At 47.6% G+C, this 20,122-nt stretch overlaps 1 protein-coding gene across 5 annotated transcripts; it reads right to left on the reverse strand.

Annotated features, from left to right (window-relative positions):
* Positions 1–860: 860 nt before the first annotated feature.
* thrap3b (thyroid hormone receptor associated protein 3b) lies at positions 861–15,141 on the reverse strand. Of its 5 annotated transcripts, none has more exons than XM_080484880.1 (11): positions 14,792–15,141; positions 10,725–10,886; positions 8,405–9,187; positions 7,336–7,938; positions 6,301–6,464; positions 6,067–6,178; positions 5,556–5,631; positions 4,792–4,973; positions 4,302–4,518; positions 3,540–3,689; positions 861–1,644 (listed from the first exon to the last, which is right to left on the reverse strand). In XM_080484880.1, exons 2-11 carry the CDS (start codon positions 10,850–10,852, stop codon positions 1,423–1,425), a joined length of 2,637 nt encoding a protein of 878 aa, XP_080341006.1. In that variant the 5' UTR covers positions 10,853–10,886; positions 14,792–15,141; the 3' UTR covers positions 861–1,422. The 5 variants fall into 5 exon arrangements, with proteins under 5 accessions (XP_080341006.1, XP_080341004.1, XP_080341005.1 ...); XM_080484878.1 differs by having other exon boundaries at positions 8,405–9,232; XM_080484879.1 differs by lacking the exon at positions 14,792–15,141 and adding an exon at positions 11,981–12,134 and having other exon boundaries at positions 8,405–9,232.
* Positions 15,142–20,122: the final 4,981 nt, after the last annotated feature.

Below are 20,122 nucleotides of genomic sequence, written 5' to 3' on the forward strand. Positions count from 1 at the left end.
AGCCTCAGAAGACGGATTCCGTGCGAAGCTGGAGAGACGAAGTTCCAGAGGAACGTCACCAAATCAAACCAACACAGGAAGTTTCCTCCCAGACCAGCGTGAACCAGCAGACGTGAGGGTGAGGAACCTCCAGGGTCTCCAGGGACCATCTGGGACCCACTCAGGAGGTCCCGCAGGCCAGACGGAGGATTGTGGGAATGGAACCGGAGGAAGTGACGGGGTCAAAGAGACAAGCTGGGACAGACTAGAGCGTCTCTGTGGGAACTCAAGAGTCCTGATGAGCGTTTCCTCCACATCCCAGAGCTCCCGTCACACATTCACATCACTGCTCTTATTTCATGGACTAATACGGTCTGAGCTCCATCGGTCTGTTTATATTGACGTAGGATCAAGCCCAGCTCTGTCTGGGTTTTCAGATCAGCTCTCACGGAATGTTTTATTTTGGTGAAAGTTAAAAGTTAAAGCTCTTGAAGTTTTAGCTTCTACATTTTAAAGACACTCAGAACGCTGCATCAGCAGAAAGGAAAGCTCAGAGTCGCCACTTCTACGTTTTTAAAGAAAACACCCTGGACTGGAGGAAGTGCTGCATGAACTCTTCAAAATAAAATAAAGTATGTGGCTGCAGGCTGGAGAGACTGGAGAGTTGTGGTGTGGGCGCCACCATGTGGACAACAGGAGAAATGCAGTGGAATGATAAGACTGATCTGATCAGTGTGTGTGTGTGTGTGTGTGTGTGTGTCATGTTGTCCAGGAACAGAGAGAGACAGAGAGAGAGAGAGAGAGAGAGAGAGAGAGAGAGAGAGAGAGAGAGAGAGAGAGAGAGAGAGAGAGAGCATTCCTTCAAATGAGGCTCAGAGCAGTTCCCTGAATCAAAGAAAAATTTATTGAAAATCAAGAGACAAGTACTTCAGAGCTCTGGAGACAGTAAAAAAGATTTGAGATTAAAGACATGCAGTATGTACAGTGAGAGCTACAGTGACACAAACACTCCTCTTCACCTCCTCCTCTTCACCTCCTCCTCTGACAGTCAGTTCATCTTTAGATTCATAAACATTTATTCTTTCATCAAAATCTAAACTCAACGTGTTCTGAGAGGAAACTGCAGACCACTAACATCATCTAAACCCTGTACACTTTAAAATGACAAACACCCACAAACCAAAGAGAGACACACACACACACCACTGCAGAGGACAAACAATTCTGTGTGTGTGTGTGTGTGTGTGTGTGTGTGTGTGTGTGTGTGTGTGTGTGTGTGTGTGTGTGTGTGTGTGTGTGTGTGTGTGTGTGGACTTTCTAAGGCACGGATGCTTCTTTTCTAGCAGAGGACACGAACCCTAAGAGAACTACAGAAACACAATCTTTGACTGACAGCCCGTCTGAACCAATGAGGGAGGAGGTGAGGCTGTGGCCCCGCCCCCTTCAGGGCTTGGCGGCGTCTGCGCCGCCCTTTATGTCCTTGTGCTCCGTCTCCAGGCCGTCGTCCGGCAGCTCGCCCTCCTCGCCGCCCTGGAACATGTCGTGGGTCCACTTGGGGCTGCTGCCTCCCTTCCGGTACACGAAGCGTCCGCGGCGAGCCGGGAAGACGCCGCGGCCTCGCCCACGGTTATCCATCCAGGTTTTCTCACCGTCACGGTCGTCGTGCTGATCAGAGGGAGGCGTGGGTCCATCACAACATACAACCAATTTAAAACACTGACAAGCGTCCGTGTGTGAGTCTCCTTACTAAAGGGTGAGTACTTGTAACTGAACAACAGTAATGAGTACAAATGGTCTGTACTTGACCTCTACATAGTTCAATAGAGAGACAGAGAGAGAGAGAGAGAGAGAGAGAGACAGAGAGAGAGGGAGAGAGACAGAGAGAGAGGGAGAGAGGCAGAGAGAGAGACAGAGAGAGAGAGAGAGACAGAGAGAGAGAGAGAGACAGAAGAGAGAGACAGAGAGAGAGAGAGAGAGGGAGAGAGAGAGAGACAGAGAGGGAGAGAGAGGGAGAGAGACAGAAGAGAGAGACAGAGAGAGAGGGAGAGAGAGAGAGACAGAGAGGGAGAGAGACAGAGAGAGAGACAGAGAGGGAGAGAGACAGAGAGGGAGAGAGAGAGAGACAGAGAGAGAGAGAGACAGAGACAAAGAGAGAGACAGAGAGAGAGAGAGAGAGAGAGAGAGAGAGGGAGAGAGAGAGAGAGAGACAGAGAGAGAGACAGAGAGAGAGAGACAGAGAGGGAGAGAGAGACAGAGACAGAGAGGGAGAGAGAGAGAGGATGACCTCCCAGAGAGTACTACAGTAGAACCTCTGAGGACCCGGTCAGAGCTCCACCCTGTATTGGACACGTCGCTGTGCTCAGACACAGATTTACCTGTTAACTCACCTCCATGAGGACAACCTGCTGACGAGGACAACAGACAGGTTCTCCTGGTAAATGTCAAGCTGAGTGACACGGAAACGACCAAAATACTTGTGCTGGACCAGATAATTGGAATATTGGAACGTTGTGGTGTCGGGAGGTTAGGTTGAGATGGGATATTCGCCGCTCCCCTGCAGTAGGAGCTGCTCTGTGAAGCTCCTCCCCTTCAGCCCCTCCAGGATCTCCTCATTATGTGTCTGCAGACTGTGCCGGGTCACAGGTGATACATGATTACATCCATACTACACTCTGGGTTCACTTCAAGAACGTAACGATCCCGACACTATCTGCACCTCTGCTGCCCGCCGTTCTCCACCTTTCCTAAAGTACTTTCTGTTTCACTCCAGGAGTTCTGAACCTCTGGATCTTTATTTTATTTAAATTGTGACTGTTCAGACGGGAGACGCAAGACCTCCTCACACGAGCGTCCAGCAGCTCTGGAGCAGCAGCAGTCAGAGCGTACAGGTCGACCACAGAGGGGCGGAGCCTAGCACACAGGGTGGATGACCATTTTGGCGTCACGTCCTCTGAGCGCGTGGAAGTTTGACTTTCCCTTTCCAGCAGAGAACATGAGGCCCGAGGACCAGAACCCCCCAGAGGCTCCAGTCTGGTCCCTCCAAGCAAGGAGCTGATAGAGGATCTATACTAGTTTATTTACATTTCATTGTGTTTTACAGCAGAATGTTTCATTAAAATTCACTTTCTGTTGAGATTGTAATCATTTTCAGTACGAACGGTTTGATCTGGTAAAACTAGAGATCATTTCATTACACACTGTGACCACAACAAAGTTAAACTTAAGTGTAAATTTAAAAGTTATTATATTAATATTTTACCAGTCTGGTCCACTCTGACGGTATGTGGTCCCTGAAGTACATTAAATCTTATTTAATAATGATCTTGTATACATGTTATATACATGTATTTATACTGTATACATCTTGTATTGGTTCAGTTATTTGCTTTTAAATGATCATAACATATTTGGTGTTTGGTTCGTTCAATATCAACAGGTCCTACTATTTGTCCTCATGACCCGTCCCCCCGAAGAGAGGACACCCGTCTTCAGGACGTCCCTACATTACAGGCTTTACTGTGTTTGATCAGACCTGGTACGGACTAACGTTCCAGACTCACCAGGTAGTACTTCCTGCTCTTGGGAGTGTACTCGGGGTCCCACTCCTCCTCTGGGGGGCGCACGGGGGGGTTCATGTTGGCGGGGTTTCCGTTGCTGTTGTTGCCCGGGTAGTTCCCGCGGTTCCAGCCTCGTCCTCTGACTCTGGGGAACTGAAACACAGAGCAGACGAGTCAGAGCACCAGGAACAGAAGAGGTTCTCCAACAGAGATGGAGGGAAGAGTGGAGAGAGAGAGAGAGAGAGAGAGAGAACACACACACACACACACACACACACACACACACACACACACACACACACACACACACACACACACACACACACACACACACACACACACACACACACACACACACACACACACACACACACACACACACACACACACACACACACACACACACACACACACACACACACACACACACACACACACCTGATGGAGGTCAGGCATTAGCTCAGATGAGGTGAGTTTCCACTGACTGGAGCTACTTTACCTTCAGTATAACCAGGTAGTGCATGGATTATGTATGATAGAGAGTCATCATCATCATCATCATCATCATCATTATCATCATCCACATTATGTTCCTTAGCATTAGGAGGAAGGAACAGAGCAGAGAAGCGTCTACTGTGATGCCATTAGGACAGAAAATTGCAAGAAGATGAGATGTCAGTACCTCGGAAACACAACAAAACCACAGAAGAAGAAGAAGAGGACGAGGACGAGGAGGAGGAGGAGGAAACGATGGCGTGCACTTACAAATCCGCGGCCGCGGCCCCGCTCCAGGTTGTGGCCCTCGTATTCCCGGGGGCCAGTGTAGTCCCTCGGAGGGTAGCGGGCATGACCGTAGGCCTCCTCCGGGTGCTCCATCCCCTCCCCCGCATACTCTTTGCCCCTGTAGGGGGGAGGGTAGGGGGATGGAGAGGAGGAGGAGGAGGAGGAGGACGGAGAGCGATCGCGCTTCTTCTTTCCCTTCCTGTGAGGAAGATTCACAGCGGTGGTCAGAACGGAGCCGCGAAGATGTGATGAATGTAAAGACTGGAGAGCAGCGCAACAAGAGACGTGTGTGTGTGTGTGTGTGTGTGTGTGTGTGTGTGTGTGTGTGTGTGTGTGTGTGTGTGTGTGTGTGTGTGTGTATACCCGTCAGGATGTTTCAGTTTAAAGAGTGTCTGAGGATGTGTCCAGTGAAACCAGGTTACTTGTGTAATGGAGTACTTGAGCACAGTGAAGAACCAGGAAGTAGACGTACTTGGACTTCTTGTGGTGTTTCCCAGATTTCTCAGAGGAGCGCTCCCTGCTCGGCCCCCGGGAGCCCCCCGGGCTCCGGCCCCCCTCACGCTTGTAGTCGCGCTCCCGCCCAGCAAACCTCTTTCGTCTTTCAATATCCAGGCGGAGGTCCATCACGTCACCTTTGAACTTTTTACTTGGATCCTGCGGACACACGGAGCTCGTCAAACATGGCCGCCGCTGCAAGGCCTGATGGGTAATTTATGGATGGAGACATCAAGCACAGATTCACACAGGTGAACATATGTTAGCACTGTGCTCCCTCTAGTGGTCAAGAAGAATAATGACTTCAATGCAGTAAAAAATGACTATGTGTCAGAAGTTAAAGTACGTGTTCAATCTTTTTTTGAAGGTTGCTTGGAAACAAGCGGCATGCATGTAGCTCATTCAAAATAAACTGAATTTCACAGTTCTGTGACTTGATTGTTTTTCTTTTCAAGAAAAATACTTACAAGGTAAAGGCACTGATAAGCGTCCCTTGAGAGGCTCGGACTCAGCATCTTAATTCACTTCCTTTAAGCCTTTTTCGTGGGCTCGTACATACCCAATCAATAACCATATCTCATAGGCTGGGGGGGCTTGCTTGGCACTTACAAAACACAATGGGGCTCTTTTGATTTAGAAATATGCATCCTTTGAAAGAAAAGCACAAAGCTGAACACTGCTGCTCTGGATGAGACACGTCTGCTTGTTCCCAATACGTCAAATTTGTAAAGGGCTCGTCACCTTGTAGATCGTCTCGTCCAAATCCTCAAACAGGTGAGAGTGCCTCTTAAAGGCACTGGGGGAAACATCGATTCTCCTGATGGGGGGAGAAAGCTTTGGGTCAGTGACGGCAGAGAGAGGATCTGCTGGGTGGAGGAAAGGCAGACCTCAGGTTTCCAACATCAACCATCCTCTGCACAGGTCTCAATAACGTACAAACAAATAAACAATGAAAGTATAAGAGACTGACCCCCGGCTGTGCCGTTTCAAAAGAAATATTCATGGAGAATATTTCAGAAGGGGAGAGGAAGTTATATAGTCCGAACAATGACCTCTGGCCAGTCTGTTGTTGGTCAGATTGAGCGGCTCACCTGGTTCGTAGCTGAAAGTGATACTGGATTATTTAGATCTTATTCACACCTATTGATCTGGAACTTGGTGTTAGAAGGATGAATGATGTTGGAAACCTGAGGTTTGACTGTGCTGTGAGGTATCAGTCAGTGTTGGGGGGGGGGGGGGGGGGGGGGGGTACCTGTGGATTTCTGGGCTCTTCCTTGGCTTCATCATTTCTGCCTCTGCAGCTTTTCTTTGGTACATGGCAAACCGCTCACTTAAAGTCATGTCAGAGGAGGTGAAGTGTTGAGCTGCGAGCAGAAGACGTGTTCCGTTATTGGGTCAGGTGGAAGCATGACCCCCCTCCCCCCCCCCCCCCCCCGTTACCTTCAGTAGCACAGACCGGACTCGGCCAGCCAGCGCAGTACCCTACCTTTGATGTAGTGCACGATGGAGACTATGTGCTGAGCGAAGAGCTCAGACGGGCTGCGGCAGAGCGGTGCCGACTGAATGTGCTGGAAGATGGAGCGAAACTCCGGGTGTTTCTTCGAGGGATTCAGCAGATCCTGATTCATGAGGCCTTTGGACACGGAGGAGCTGAGGAACAGAGGAGGGACACTGACTGAAACAAACGTATGACAGAAGCTCGAGGTGAGGCTTAAAATCAGGGGGGTCCCTCAGGCTGAAGGCCAAAAGGAGCCCTTCAGAGTCAAATCCAGCTCACAAGATGGGTTGCCTTTTGCTCTGAGTTGATCATTTTCTTTCTAGCTTCAGTTCATTGGCTCATTGAGGAGCAAAGAAATAAAAAGAAACGGCCTGCTTCCTGCAGCTCTTCTGTGGAGCTCCAGGAGTCTTATGTAGAGCAGTGATCTCTCCAGGGGATCCTGCAACTGCTTTTCTTTTGGTTTTTTGGGACATTTCACTGGATTTTGCACCAAAAAGCTTTTCATTGAAAGTGACTCCATGTTAGGATTGCAGTCATTTTCTGTAGTTAATCGTTTTCTTTAAAGATTTTTTCATCAGGTGTACTCTGCACCACAACAAAGAAGGTTTATCATTTTACTGGTCCGGCCCACTCATGCTGCCACTGGGCTGCATGTGGAATCGGAACCAAAATGAGTTTGACACCCTGATGTAGACAAAGCTTTGGCTTATAGCTCAGCTCTCTCTTCATTTCGATCCTTCCTCCCATCACTTGTGAACAAAACCATAAGATGCTTTATTCCACCTGAGCCTCAGAGTGACAAACTTGGTACCTAATGTTCCTCTCTCATGATAAACGTTAGAATAACTGGAAGAGAAGATCAGCCTGGTTGGTCTTGTTGCAGTGTGTGTTGCAGTGTGTAACTGCAGTGTGTGTTGCAGTGTGTAACTGCAGTGTGTGTTGCAGTGTGTAACTGCAGTGTGTGTTGCAGTGTGTAACTGCAGTGTGTGTTGCAGTGTGTAACTGCAGTGTGTGTTGCAGTACCTGGGCCTCTCGTCTACAGAACCCACTTTGAGCTCAAAGTCCTCTCTGGAAGCAGACAGGCATCGTGCAGGTGAATGTTCCCGAGGAGGGAACGCTCCGGGGAACAGAGGGCGGTCCTTCTCTCTGGAGGTGGAGGGAGGACTCGGACTCCTGCGGGGCTTCTCCTTCTCCTTCTTCTCCTTCTTCTTGGACTTCTCCTCCTTCTTGTGTTTGCGTCCGCGGTACACCTCCTCCTCCGGCTCGGCTTCCTCGGCATCTCTGCGGCTCTTCTCCTTGGTGGACGGATACGAGGTGGAATATGACGGCTCGTCATCCCATTTCCCGAAAATGTCCCGAGACGTGAGGGTGGGTTTGTCATCGTCGTCGTCGTCGTCCAAATCCCTCTCCTTCAGCCCGTGGGATTTGAGGAACTCTTCCTCTCCGGCGTCAAAGAAAGGCATGGTCTTCTCCTCCTTGAAGTCTCCAAAGGAGGCGGAGGAGATGCTGAGGTGCTCTGACGATTTGCCTCCTTTCTCAGAATCTTTATCTGCAGAGATTTGATCCTTGTCTCGTCCGTTCTCCTTCTCAGCTGCCTGCTTCTTCTGTTTGTTCTCAGCCAAGAACCTGAAACAGACGAGCAGAGGAGCTAAAACTCACATTTTAATAAGAATTCAGACTGAAATACACCACAGAAGAAGGGCACAGTGTCTCACAGGAAGGATGTCCACATGGTTACAGGCCTTCTGTGGCATGTATACAAAACCTTGAAATAACCTTTTCTCAAGGGGGGGAAGTGTTCAGGTTCAGTCTGGCTCCTAATTTAAATGTAATGTCGAGACCATTTGCCAACACACGAGCAGAAGAGGGACAATCCCTGAATGCAAATAATGCAGAGCAGGTTCAGTCGTCATACTCACGTAAGCGCCAGGATTTGGTAAAGATTCCTCTCAGAACATTTTCAAAGCACTTAAAACTGGATGTTTTGTTTCATTCTTTATTAACCTGGCTTCTTCACAGGATCTTTGAAAGACAAATGGCGTTCACAAGTTATTTGAATAAAAACAAAGCAGATGAAAGAGAGGAAACATACTTTTTGAAGGCTGCAGAGATCACCGTCTTATCTGTAGATTTCTCCTCATCCTTGGAGAAGAAGCCGAAGCCGCTGAACGACGCCGTCTGTGCGGGCTTCGTGGGACTCTTTGAGGGAGGAGGCGACACCGTGCCGACCGTTTTCCACATGGAGCCGCTGCCGCTGGGCCCTTTCCTGTCGGAGCTGGATGGCGTGCCCTCCTTCTTGGAGTCTGGGCTGCCGCGTTTGGGGCTGGCGTCGAAGTCGATCCATTTCCCTCCGGACGCCTTCTCGATGGCGCTGCCGTCGGCGGCCTGGCCCGACTTCTCGGCCTGGCCTTCCACAGGCTTGTCTTTAGCGTCCTTGGAGGCGGGCCGGCCTTTGCTGCTGCGGTGGCGAGGGGACGAGGACCGGGAGCGCGAGGAGTAGCTGGAACGCCGGGAGCGCCGGGACGGCCCCGAGGACGAGCGGTCCGAGTAGCGAGAGCGGCTCCGGCTGCCCGAGCGCTTCTTGGGCGTGCGGGAGCGTGAGCGCCCCCTCCTGGGGCTGTGCACGTGGTGGTCCTGCCGGTCCTGGCGGTCCTGACGGTCCTGGCGGTCGTGCCAGCCTCCTCCACCTCTTTCGCCTCCCCCTCCTCCGCCCTGCCAGTTGCCCTTGTAGCCGTAGCCCCCTCCTCGGTTCTGGTAGTGGCCGCGCTGGTAGTAGCCGCGGCCTCGGCCCCGGTAGTGGTACGGCCGGCGGTAGCCTCGGTTGTAGCCTCGGAACCCTCCGCGGTTGTTCTGGTAGTCCCGCGACGGATAGTTTCTGTAGGACGGAGAGTGTGAACGAGAGCGGGAACGAGACCTAGAACTGAACAAAGGACAAGAAGAACTACTTTCAGGGTGTGTGTGTGTGTGTGTTCAACGCACGCAACCCGATCGGAGAGTCAGTTGGTCCAGACGTTTCACAAAGTGACTCAGCCAGGAATGTGCTTGTTTTTGACAGCAGGTCATTGACCTCTGGTCTGAGAGAGTACCGCAGCAAATGGGAATCCAGGTATCGAACCAAACAGTTCTTCCTTTATCACAGCTTGGTCGTGTTGTAAACCACAGGATCTGGATCCGTAACGACCACAACACTTCACTACAGCTGCACAACATGCAACATCATCGCACAGTGCTTGAAAACAACGTATCATTCATGGCCAGATTATATTCTGAATGGCAATCTGATCAATTTGTGTCCCTCGTTTTTTAACCACTTTCCAGTAAAACTCATCAGGAGTGGGAAAAAACCCAACAGATATGACTTCAAGGTTTCAAAACAGCATCCAGCAGATTGCACATGGAATGATTTAGTGGATTATATCGTACATAAAGACCTAAAATGTTGGATGTTTGGAAAAAAAACAACGTGATTTGCATTTAGGAAGACGAGCGACTCCAGATATGACACACCAGAGGATTTAGCTATACCTTTCTTAACCTTTTTATCTGGCATCATATGCATCTAAATAAGAAATCATTACTTAAAATCAACAAGTTTCAACTGGAAGTTTCTGTCGCTCCTGTCCAGTACAACTTTAAATAAAACAAATGTGATTTGAATGTTGAGAGAGAAACAATTAGCTGCATGAACATGACATGAAGTTTTCTGAGCAGCAGATGGAGCGAATCTTTCAGACTGGAACCAAACCAGACACAACAGGATCCATGATGTGAAGCACAAACAAGCAGAAAGAAAGCCCCCTGGTCGCCTACAGAACACATTCTGGTTCTAGTTAACCAGTAAACAAGTCTGGGAATTCAGGAAGCTTCAGCTGAGGATTACCAACACTGACTGAAACTACGTGTATAGAAAGACACAAATAGGAGAAGAGATATTAAATCCCACCGCCAGCTTTGACTATGATTCTCTTCTTACCCGCTGCAGCGTCTCATCGGATCTGAGGAGTCCTGAGCTGAGGAGCTAGTTCACACACACACACTGATTCAGACAGGTCTGAGTCTCCTCGGTGCAGGAGGTGACGAAAGAAAGAAGAAGAAAAAAAAAAAAAAGAGGTCGACCCGGGTTACAACCTGCTCTAATCCAGAAAGGGAAGGAGGCAGCGGAGGGGGGAGGGGAGCACAGCCCAGCTCAGCTTTCACTTCCTGCTTTCAGAAATCATTTACATGCAGTGTCGCAACAATTCAACAGGTCCAGAGCCTGAAGGCCAGAGCGGGAGTTTAACCCTTCAACGTCACACTACACTCCAGGGCTTCAGTGTTTTATAGATGTGGTGTTCGTTAATCTGTGTGTCGTGTTCAGTCTCACAGCTCTGGACACCTCAGACCATACAGCCACATGATGTGGGCGGGCCTACCTGTAGCGACGCTTCCTGGATCTGGAGCGGGAGTGGCTTCTGGACCGAGACCTGGAGTAGGACCTGGACCGGGAGCGAGACCTGGATCTGGAACGGGACCGAGCCGGAGAGTCCGGAGCCTTGGACATGGCCGCGTTCAGACAAATACGGAGATTCTCTTCCCTAAAAGACACAACAGGGAGAAGGGGCATCGTGTTTTTATTTATCTTTGTTTACTCTCTGGGTGGTTGCTAAGGGATTAAACAGGTATCCCGAGTTAATGACCTTCCATCATTAATCTGGAGCGTGCGAGAGCTGCCGACAGTCCGATACCGGAGAGCATTCGTGACACCCTGTTGGCCGTCTTCATGAGCCTCCGGGCCACTTCGACCTTCAGCTATCGAGTAAGAGTAAATCTAAACCGCCGAACGAAGTGCCGCAGATGAGGCGGCGTGAGGACCGCGGGGACGGCCGGAGCAGCGTGTAAACACGTACACGTGACCCGGCGGCAATGCGAGACGGCAGGGACCGAGCCGTCCAGGTCAACAAGTCCTGACCCTCAAAGTCCGTCAGTCACCGCTGACTCAGCAAGAATCTAATCACTGGTTATGAAAGACACATCTGTGTGATTAATGATAATGGTTAAGTTTGATATGCACCACTGACGTAACCTTGACTTCTAACGAACCCACGAGTCTCAGAGGTGCAACATTAATGAAGATCTTGGAGGCGACAGCTGCTTCTTCATCACAACAACAGATTAGCAGTCTTTATCTACAGACTCACTCCGTTTAGCAGTTTAGGTCCTTATGAGAGCGGTGTGTGACACATCGGCAAAACAGAAATACCTGTTTTATTCTGCTCAGTCTTCAGAAAAGGAAAAAAAACTCCCTCAGCATCATTTAAAACCTGATTTAGAGTTGAAGATTGAGCTCAAAGGCTTGGAAGGGAGTTTAATAAACTACACTTTCAGGAACAATCCTCCCCAAGGCCCCATTAACGCCACGTTTCAAGCGAAAACACATCGTTTGCATGTTGTCGTTCAGCTTGAAAAGTTTCACATTTTTGAAAACGATGTCCGTTTACGAGAGAAAGGCTGAAAACAACAGTTTGCATTTTCACTTGAAAACTTTGTTGCATTAAATAAAGCCTAAAACTACAACCCTTCAACTATTTAAGTGGTTTGTGAGCGTTTGTTTTCTAGACTGGTCGGGTCTTCTTCAATAAATGTTCCATTAGTTTGGCAGAGAAACAATCTTGGTTATTCAAGCACATACCTGGAGAGAAGCTTCAGCAGCGCCGAGGCAGGAAGCAAAGTTTACATGAGAACAGTGCTCGAATCCACCGCCTCCGTGACTTTTTAAAACCGCCTCACAAGGTGCAACTTTTAGTTCACCGTCCCGATTCCCCCCTGCAGAGACTGCCAGAAGTGGATTATACTATACTATCTGTCTCTCTTATTATACTGCCATGCACCAGTAAACAAACACGGCCCACCCATAGTGGTATGACTCACAGTCCGTATTCTAGTTTTATCGTCCATATCGGTAGTTTAATAGTTGAGACTCTCCTCTGACAGCATCCGATTGGTCGTCTGTCCGTACGAATGTCGGGTTCGCTCCATTTTGTTAACGTTTATAGTGTATAGTTCTCTGGACACGTCTATGTTGTTTCATTACAAAAACAAGCAACAGCGCCCTCCCGTGGCCAGACATACTAATTACATCGTTGTCAGTGTGTCTGCCGCTGCAGTGGAAACACACCACTTTTTGTTTAATGGATTCGGTGAAACGCTGTGGTGTAAACGGAGCCTCAGAGACACACTGGTAGAAGGGCGTCAGTCTGCCATCTGAAGCATTTATATTGAGTGCGACACTGCAGTCCAATAACAACGGGAGTGGCTTTACTGCAGGTTGTTTTCTTTAATGTTTGACTTGACAACAGTTGCTAGGAGCCACACAAAGGCTGACCACACAGGAGGCTTCACACCACCGGTCCACTGCTGCAGTCTGTCTGTGGTGCTCCCTCCAAGCTTCAACAAACTCTAAATTAAATCAACTATTCTATTTCATTCTGTTGCAGCAGGCAATGTCACCATGAATCACACGGAACTGAAAGTTGGGAGATTTAAAGACTTTCAGTTGATCTCATGTTGAACCTTTCAAAGACGGCTGCTTATTACAAAGGAAAGAAAAACAATGGTTCATCCTCTCAGTCTACGGTTCAGAATCCATCACTGGGCCTAAAGATTACCTTCCATGATTTAGAGTAGAACTTCTTCTCTGTCGGAGTAACGTCATTTCTGTAGAAGCCATCAGGCGACTTTTCAACGACCTTCAAACTGCCAGAGAAGCATTAGTTCACCTGTGTCGTCACATGACAGACTCAGAGTTCTACTCCAGAGGAGAGACCTCAGCAAGCCAGCATACAAACACACACTGTGTGAAGAAAAACCTTAAGGGGGAAATTTCTTAGTTATTATTCACGGCAGCATCGCCTTCGATTCTGCAGTGAATAATAATTACAGGAGCTGCATCAGAGCCGTGACTGTACCCAGAGCAGCATCGTTCCACAGCAGCAGGATTCAGGAAGTGAATATCTGTCTCTCTTTCCATTTCCCGGCAGCATGTGGTCGCTTGTAAAGTCTGTAAACACGTGAAAGCAGAACCTTTCTCCACGCTTCATGCATGTTTGCTTGGTGGTTTGGTGGCCGGATTGGAGCCTGTTGCGGTCTGGTTTTGGCCCACGGGCCTGGTGCTTGAAACCCCCGCTCTATATGATATCCAGGTTTTGGTTCGCTCTGGAAACCAGAACAGCTGGTTGAGGAGGGTAGAAACTCAAACAAACATCTAGAATAAACTTTACTGCAGGAGCAATGATATAATGAATATCCTGGACATTTGGCCCGAGGGCACTCGCTCCGGTTCAGGAAGTCACCACACGTGCTGGGTGGCGTTTGGTAACATGAGAAGTGAAAAACCGTTTGAAAGCACAACGTTATAACAGCTAGTTGTTAATCAAAATGTAAAACAGGATGTCTAAGTAACGTAGTTCATATGTTAAGTAGTAACTAGTCAAGAACTTAGTAGATGTTCTTAGATACTGAAGCTGTGTTGAGGCGGGATCTTTTGGTTTTGCTTCCCCAAATAAATAACTCATGTCCAACTTAATGCAATTTACTGGACTAGAAAACGTTGGAGTTTAATGCCAAAAATATGTTTAAATGCAATAGAGAGAAAAGTATCCAGACTCTAGAGCGGGTTTCCTCTTTCTTAATATTGTAATCAAGGAGTATTTCTAAAGGTGTATTCTTCCAGCTACCCTTCCCTCTGGTGGATTGTTGTTAAGTATAAAGAATGAAATGCATGACAAAACAAGTAAATGCAGTTAAAGAAATAACCAGTAAAACTTCACTGTACTCTTCTACCTGACTGTAATTAAGTGTTACTTACTTAAGTACACATCACCATGTAACTACTTTGGAACATTTATAATCAGATAAGTACACGTTTTAAATTCTCATGCAAATGATTTAATCCGTAGCACTTACATCTTTTACCTTAAAAAAAAAACTGCTTTAAATCCTGTTTCAGACACAATTTAAAATGGAATTTAAATCTTTTGATCTGAACGTCTGTAGCCAAGTTTTTATTTTCTAAACAGCTTTAACTCGTTTTAGGTTTGTAATTCCATGATCACGCAAAAAAAGCCTTGACAGTAGACATTTCAACAGATCCATTAAAGTGAGAGTAAAAAGTCAATGATATTAAAAGTAACTGTTCTAACAAAAGTAATGTACTAAAATGTAAGTTTTGGAATAGACGATGTACTCGAGTACTGGTATTTCGAACACCGTATGCCAATAAGAGAGGAAATGCACGTCCAGAGGACGGTGTACCACTGGTTTAAAGACACTTCAAGTAAGAATAGATTGAATTACTGAGGGTATGTAGAATACTGGAGTCGTTACTGTAGTAAAACTGAGTACTGAGTCGATGGAGCTCGTGCAGGGTTCAACATTAACCGCTGTCCCCGCACTGTATTTAACTAGATCTAAAGGATCCGGCTCGGAAATCAAACCCAGTTACCTTTTCCTGGTGCCAGCCGCGTGGACGTGGCTGTGCGGAGCGTGTTTGCCGCCCTGGATGGACCTTGGAGCCCGGGCTGCCTGCTCGCTCCTCCGGCCCTCCTTCCTGCTTCCACCGCCTGTTAGCCTAGCACGTTAACAGCCGCACCGAGCACCGACTCGGAGCGCCAAGCGGAGCCGCTGCGCCTTCACAGGAGGCCGGAGGGTCGGTTTACCGCCTCGTGAGCCATTCCTGGTGCAGCGGAGAGGTTTGCTGGCCGTGTTAAAGGTGTTTTTTTGGCTTTTTTCGTTTTATGGCGGCGGAGAAGAGCTAGCTGCAGCTCAACTAGTAGATCACAGCCGGACGACAGCGATCAAATCACGCGAGAGTTCCAGAGAACACGCGAGAAGTCTGCCTCGGTTAAACGGTAAACAAATCCAATAAAGAAATCATTTATTTCCCAGGGTTTTTTTGGGTTAATTTATACATGGTTCTGTTTAAGTGTACTTTGACCACTTTTTGCCATTCTTTTGGCATGGATGGATGGATGGATGGATGGATGGATGGATGGATGGATGGATGGATAGAAAGATAGATAGATAGATAGATAGATAGATAGATAGATAGATGTGATGTAGTGAGTGTGAGAGCCGCTAAGCCTCCAACCCGACCGTCCGATCTTCATCCTGCACATAACACATGCTCCGAAGTTTCACACCTCCATCCAGCCTCTTCGTAACCAACTTGCCCCTGGTTGACCTTCGACTGAGAAATGCAAACAGTTTGTGTCCTCTGCCATTTTCTTCTGTAGCACAGGTGTGGAACACTCGGATGTACCGAGTGTATAATTAACCCAGACTAATCTCTCCTATGCACAACCACACGGCGGCTTGTGTGTCGTTCAGCTGCTGCGAGCCGTTTCTGGCCTGGCTGGAGGTTCAGATTCTGAGAGATGGGGCTCATGGGATTCAAACACAGTCAGAGAGATTAGAGGGGTGTTGTCGATATCAAAATAGATCAAACCAAGGAGAAGAGAATCTAACATCATTGAGAGCATGAAACTTAATGATAAATGGATTTCACTTATACTGTTCTTTTCAACAACTTGAGCGTTCACCCATTCACACTCAGTCCCTTAACTGATCAGTTTGAGGTTCAGTGCCCTGCTCAAGGACACTTTGAGGGAATCAAACCTGCAACCTTCCGCTCTACCAACCGAGCCACAGCTCCCACTAGTCTCTTTAGCATTTCAAATCACAAATCTGCACGTTGAAACATCACTGTTTTTGTTCTGTGTCAACAGGCCCTGAGTGAAAACGTGACTTCTTGAGAAGGCTGACTCCGTCTCTGTGGAAACGGGAAAATGCTGCTCATTTGAAAAGCAACTTTTGCACATGGTTTCTGTTTTTACCTTCATTATTCTTTTGTGATTCTGAATCTCACTTTCAAAACTGTTGAATGCTTTTTATAAACTTGGTGTAATTTGTCTCTCACGGCCATTTTGATCAGCTTCAGGCCCTCCAGTGGGCCGTCACACACAATCCAACACTACAGCTGTACACATGCTCAGGTGGTCCAGTGGGTTGGCAGTTTCATTCTCTTTAAGAGTACTAAAACAGTAAAATAAAAATGATATTCACCTTTGGCTTTCACTCTGACCTTTGAAAAGAAATCACATACTTTAAACTGTATCTGGTATAACTTCACACATTGCGTTGGAACAGCGAAATAAAGAGCTTGACCTGATGGAGTTCAGCGTGAAGGTGAAGAGAAGAGCGAGACGTCCTCCTTGTTCGCAGGAACCTCACTGAAAGATGCTTCACAAAATGCTCCTGTGACCAAACGTCTGACAACCACTTGATGAAATCACATCTGAATTATAAATAGTTTGCCCTCCGGAGGCGTTTCTGTTTTAGTGATGATGTCTGCAGCTTGTGATCATCCACAAATATCAGCTCCCACACATTAAATCTCTGCTGCTTTTATCTGTGTTACACTTTTATTTATTGAGTTTTTAAGGAAGATGTAAATGTGGTGGAGTTTCATGGCGGCTGAGAGACAGGATGCAGCATGTATCACATGTTTGTTGGTGTGTCGAAGTTTAAGCACAGAAACGTGTAGCAGGTTTTTACAAAAACTAATATTTCCACCTCTATGATTACAAAAAAAATCTTCATTGACACAGACCGGCATATCCACCTGGTTCAGCGCTGCTATGAGCAGGTGCTAAGGTAAACCCTAGAACCAGGTAGGAACCCTGGAAGACCCTAGAACCAGGTAGAAACCCTGGAAGTCCCTAGAACCAGGTAGAAACCCTGGAAGACCCTAGAACCAGGTAGAAATCCTGGAAGACACTAGAACCAGGTAGGAACCCTGGAAGTCCCTAGAACCAGGTAGGAACCCTGGAAGATTCTAGAACCAGGTAGAAACCCTGGAAGACCCTAGAACCAGGTAGGAACCCTGGAAGACCCTAGAACCAGGTAGGAACCCTGGAAGATTCTAGAACCAGGTAGAAACCCTGGAAGACCCTAGAACCAGGTAGGAACCCTGGAAGATTCTAGAACCAGGTAGGAACCCTGGAAGACCCTAGAACCAGGTAGGAACCCTGGAAGATTCTAGAACCAGGTAGGAACCCTGGAAGACCCTAGAACCAGGTAGAAACCCTGGAAGATTCTAGAACCAGGTAGAAACCCTGGAAGACCCTAGAACCAGGTAGAAACCCTGGTAGACCCTAGAACCAGGTAGAAACCCTGGAAGATTCTAGAACCAGGTAGAAACCCTGGAAGACCCTAGAACCAGGTAGAAACCCTGGTAGACCCTAGAACCAGGTAGGAACCCTGGAAGATTCTAGAACCAGGTAGGAACCCTGGAAGTCCCTAGAACCAGGTAGGAACCACGGGGAGACCCCTGACCCCAGACCCCAGACATACGCACCATTACCAACTTTGGCCTCTTCAAATCGAGGCTCAAAACTGATTTATTCAGACTGGCTTCTAAAACACAGTAATATGGTGAAATTATATCTTATTTTATCTTTCTTTTTCCTTTTTATTCGATTTGTTTTTACTGTTGTTGATATAGTACATGTTTTTATTGTTGTTGATATAGTACATGTTTTTACTGTTGTTCTCTGTTTCTCCTGTGAAGCACTCTGGTCACCTCGAGTGTTGTAAAGGTTTTATAAATGTTGGTGGTTGATGGAGTGACGCAACGTTTTCAAGTGAAAGTGCAAAACTTTTGCTGCATTTCTGGGGTGAGTTTACACGACAACGGTGTTCGGCGCCACTGAGAACACGACTTTATGAAAAAGACTCAGACCCTGTCTCCATGGAAACGAGGGAAAACAGCACTTTTCTAATTCCCCGTCCACACCAGCCAAAATGATCTTTTTTCTCCACGTCGTTTTTAAAAAGTTTCCCGTCCACACGGGAAACGTCTGTGTCCAAGCGACGCCATGAAAACTACTCAAAACTATGTAGTACATGAAAACTACATCCGTTTATCCTTTCTACTGTTTTATGTAAACACAGAAATGTGTCTTTACATGTTGAACCTGAGCTGCACGTCACAGAAACCACTAAAGTTTTGTCTTCTCCTGTGGGATAAGAGCTGCCAGAGGGAGGACCGAGAGTATTCACAGCCATTTCCTGTCCTCTTTGTTGGTCAAGGTGCAGAAGCCGCCAGGGTTCTCTCTCTGGTTCCACACAAACCCAGAGGTCCGTGTGGCAGCAGGTAGTGACTGGATAACAGGAAAGAAATGCAAAAAACAGCAATTTACAGTCACTGATTAACCTGAAACGTAAAACAAGACAAACTGGACTCAGCTTCTCCTGAATCTGTGTTGTGGATGTGGAGAAATTCTACAACGTTATCAAGCCTGAATGAATGAATGTAGAAGTGTCCACTGATCAGTAGAACCAGGAGCAGAGGGAACCAGCCTCGGTGTTCACAGCTTTGTCTGCTGAGTAATCGTTTAAAATCAAACACATCAGGCCAGCGTGACCTCCCCCGCAGGCTTCTGTCCAGAATCACATCTCTGCGCCAAATGGCAGCGTGGAACAAGGTCCAGTGTGTTCAGCTGGACTTCTGCTCCCCTCGTGGTTCTGACAGACGCATCGGGACCCAAACGGCCCGGCCGCCGCTCCAATCAGCGCTCTGCTTGGGGCCAGAGTTGCCAAAGCAAGAGCAGGCGGGGCTTTGAATGCTGCAGGGCGTTACAGTGAGGCTGTAGAGAATGTCCTGCACGCTGCCTTGATCCTCCAGCTGCTGCTGCTTCTCCTCCGTGTGCAGCGTGAAGACGCACACCGACAATGGCTGCTGCTGAAGATGTAGAGACACTCGGACCATTTATCCATCAAGCCAGGTTCTATGGATCCATGGATCCACCAGAGACCTACCACCAGAGACCCACCATCAGACGACCTACCACCAGAGACCTACCACCAGACGACCTACCATCAGACGACCTACCACCAGAGACCCACCATCAGACGACCTACCACCAGAGACCTACCACCAGACGACCTACCATCAGACGACCTACCACCAGAGACCTACCATCAGAGACCTACCATCAGACGACCTACCACCAGAGACCTACCATCAGACAAACTACCATCAGACAACCTACCATCAGACGACCTACCACCAGAGACCTACCACCAGAGACCTACCACCAGACGACCTACCATCAGATGACCTACCATCAGAGACCTACCATCAGAGACCTACCACCAGAGACTTCCACCTGTAGCTTTCCACCTATTCCACCTTTACATGTATACATACAGTACCAATAGGTTACAAGGTTATTTGATCCACCATTCCTTCCATCATCTGTCATGGTTTTTTGAATTACTTCATGTTATCACTGTTTGGGACAGATGTAATTTCCATGTGACCCCACCTGACATTTGACCCCCAACCATTACCAGGGCAATGACATCACTGCATCATGTGGCATATCCGAGGATAGGGAATTGAAAACGGAACATTTAGGCCTTGGTTTGACATGAATCAGAATATAACTGACCGCTTTATGAGGAGAATACCTTTCTGACCTTTTTGTGACGTAGACCTTGACCTTTGACCCAATTGCTCTCAGAATTTAATGGAACAATTCTAGGACAGGGACGAGTCATCCCGGAACATTTCATGCAATTCCAGTGAATAATTTTTGCGAGAAGTTGTTAAAATACATCCATAAATACAAACCAATAAATAGATAAATACATGCAGACAAATACATAACCTTTGCCTCAACTTTTGTTGTCGAAGGTAATGAACCCACCTAAATACAGCATCTAACCAACTTCCATACCTACTGACCATACCTGTTTACTTACCTGCTGT

The sequence above is a fragment of the Lipophrys pholis genome, assembly GCF_963383615.2.
Source record: "Lipophrys pholis genome assembly, chromosome: 17".
In the NCBI taxonomy this organism is placed as follows: Eukaryota; Metazoa; Chordata; class Actinopteri; order Blenniiformes; family Blenniidae; genus Lipophrys; species Lipophrys pholis.

What these genes read in the sequence shown, in the direction of transcription:
- thrap3b (XM_080484878.1), bottom strand. Translation starts at nt 10,852, where the DNA reads ATGTCCAAGGCTCCGGACTCTCCGGCTCGGTCCCGTTCCAGATCCAGG. An exon ending in TCTGTAGACGAGAGGCCCAG is followed by an intron (nt 6,465 to 7,335) that starts GTACTGCAACAC and finishes TCTGTTCCTCAG; the next exon opens with CTCCTCCGTGTCCAAAGGCC. An exon ending in AGAGCAGGAAGTACTACCTG is followed by an intron (nt 1,645 to 3,539) that starts GTGAGTCTGGAA and finishes CCCTCTGATCAG; the next exon opens with CACGACGACCGTGACGGTGA.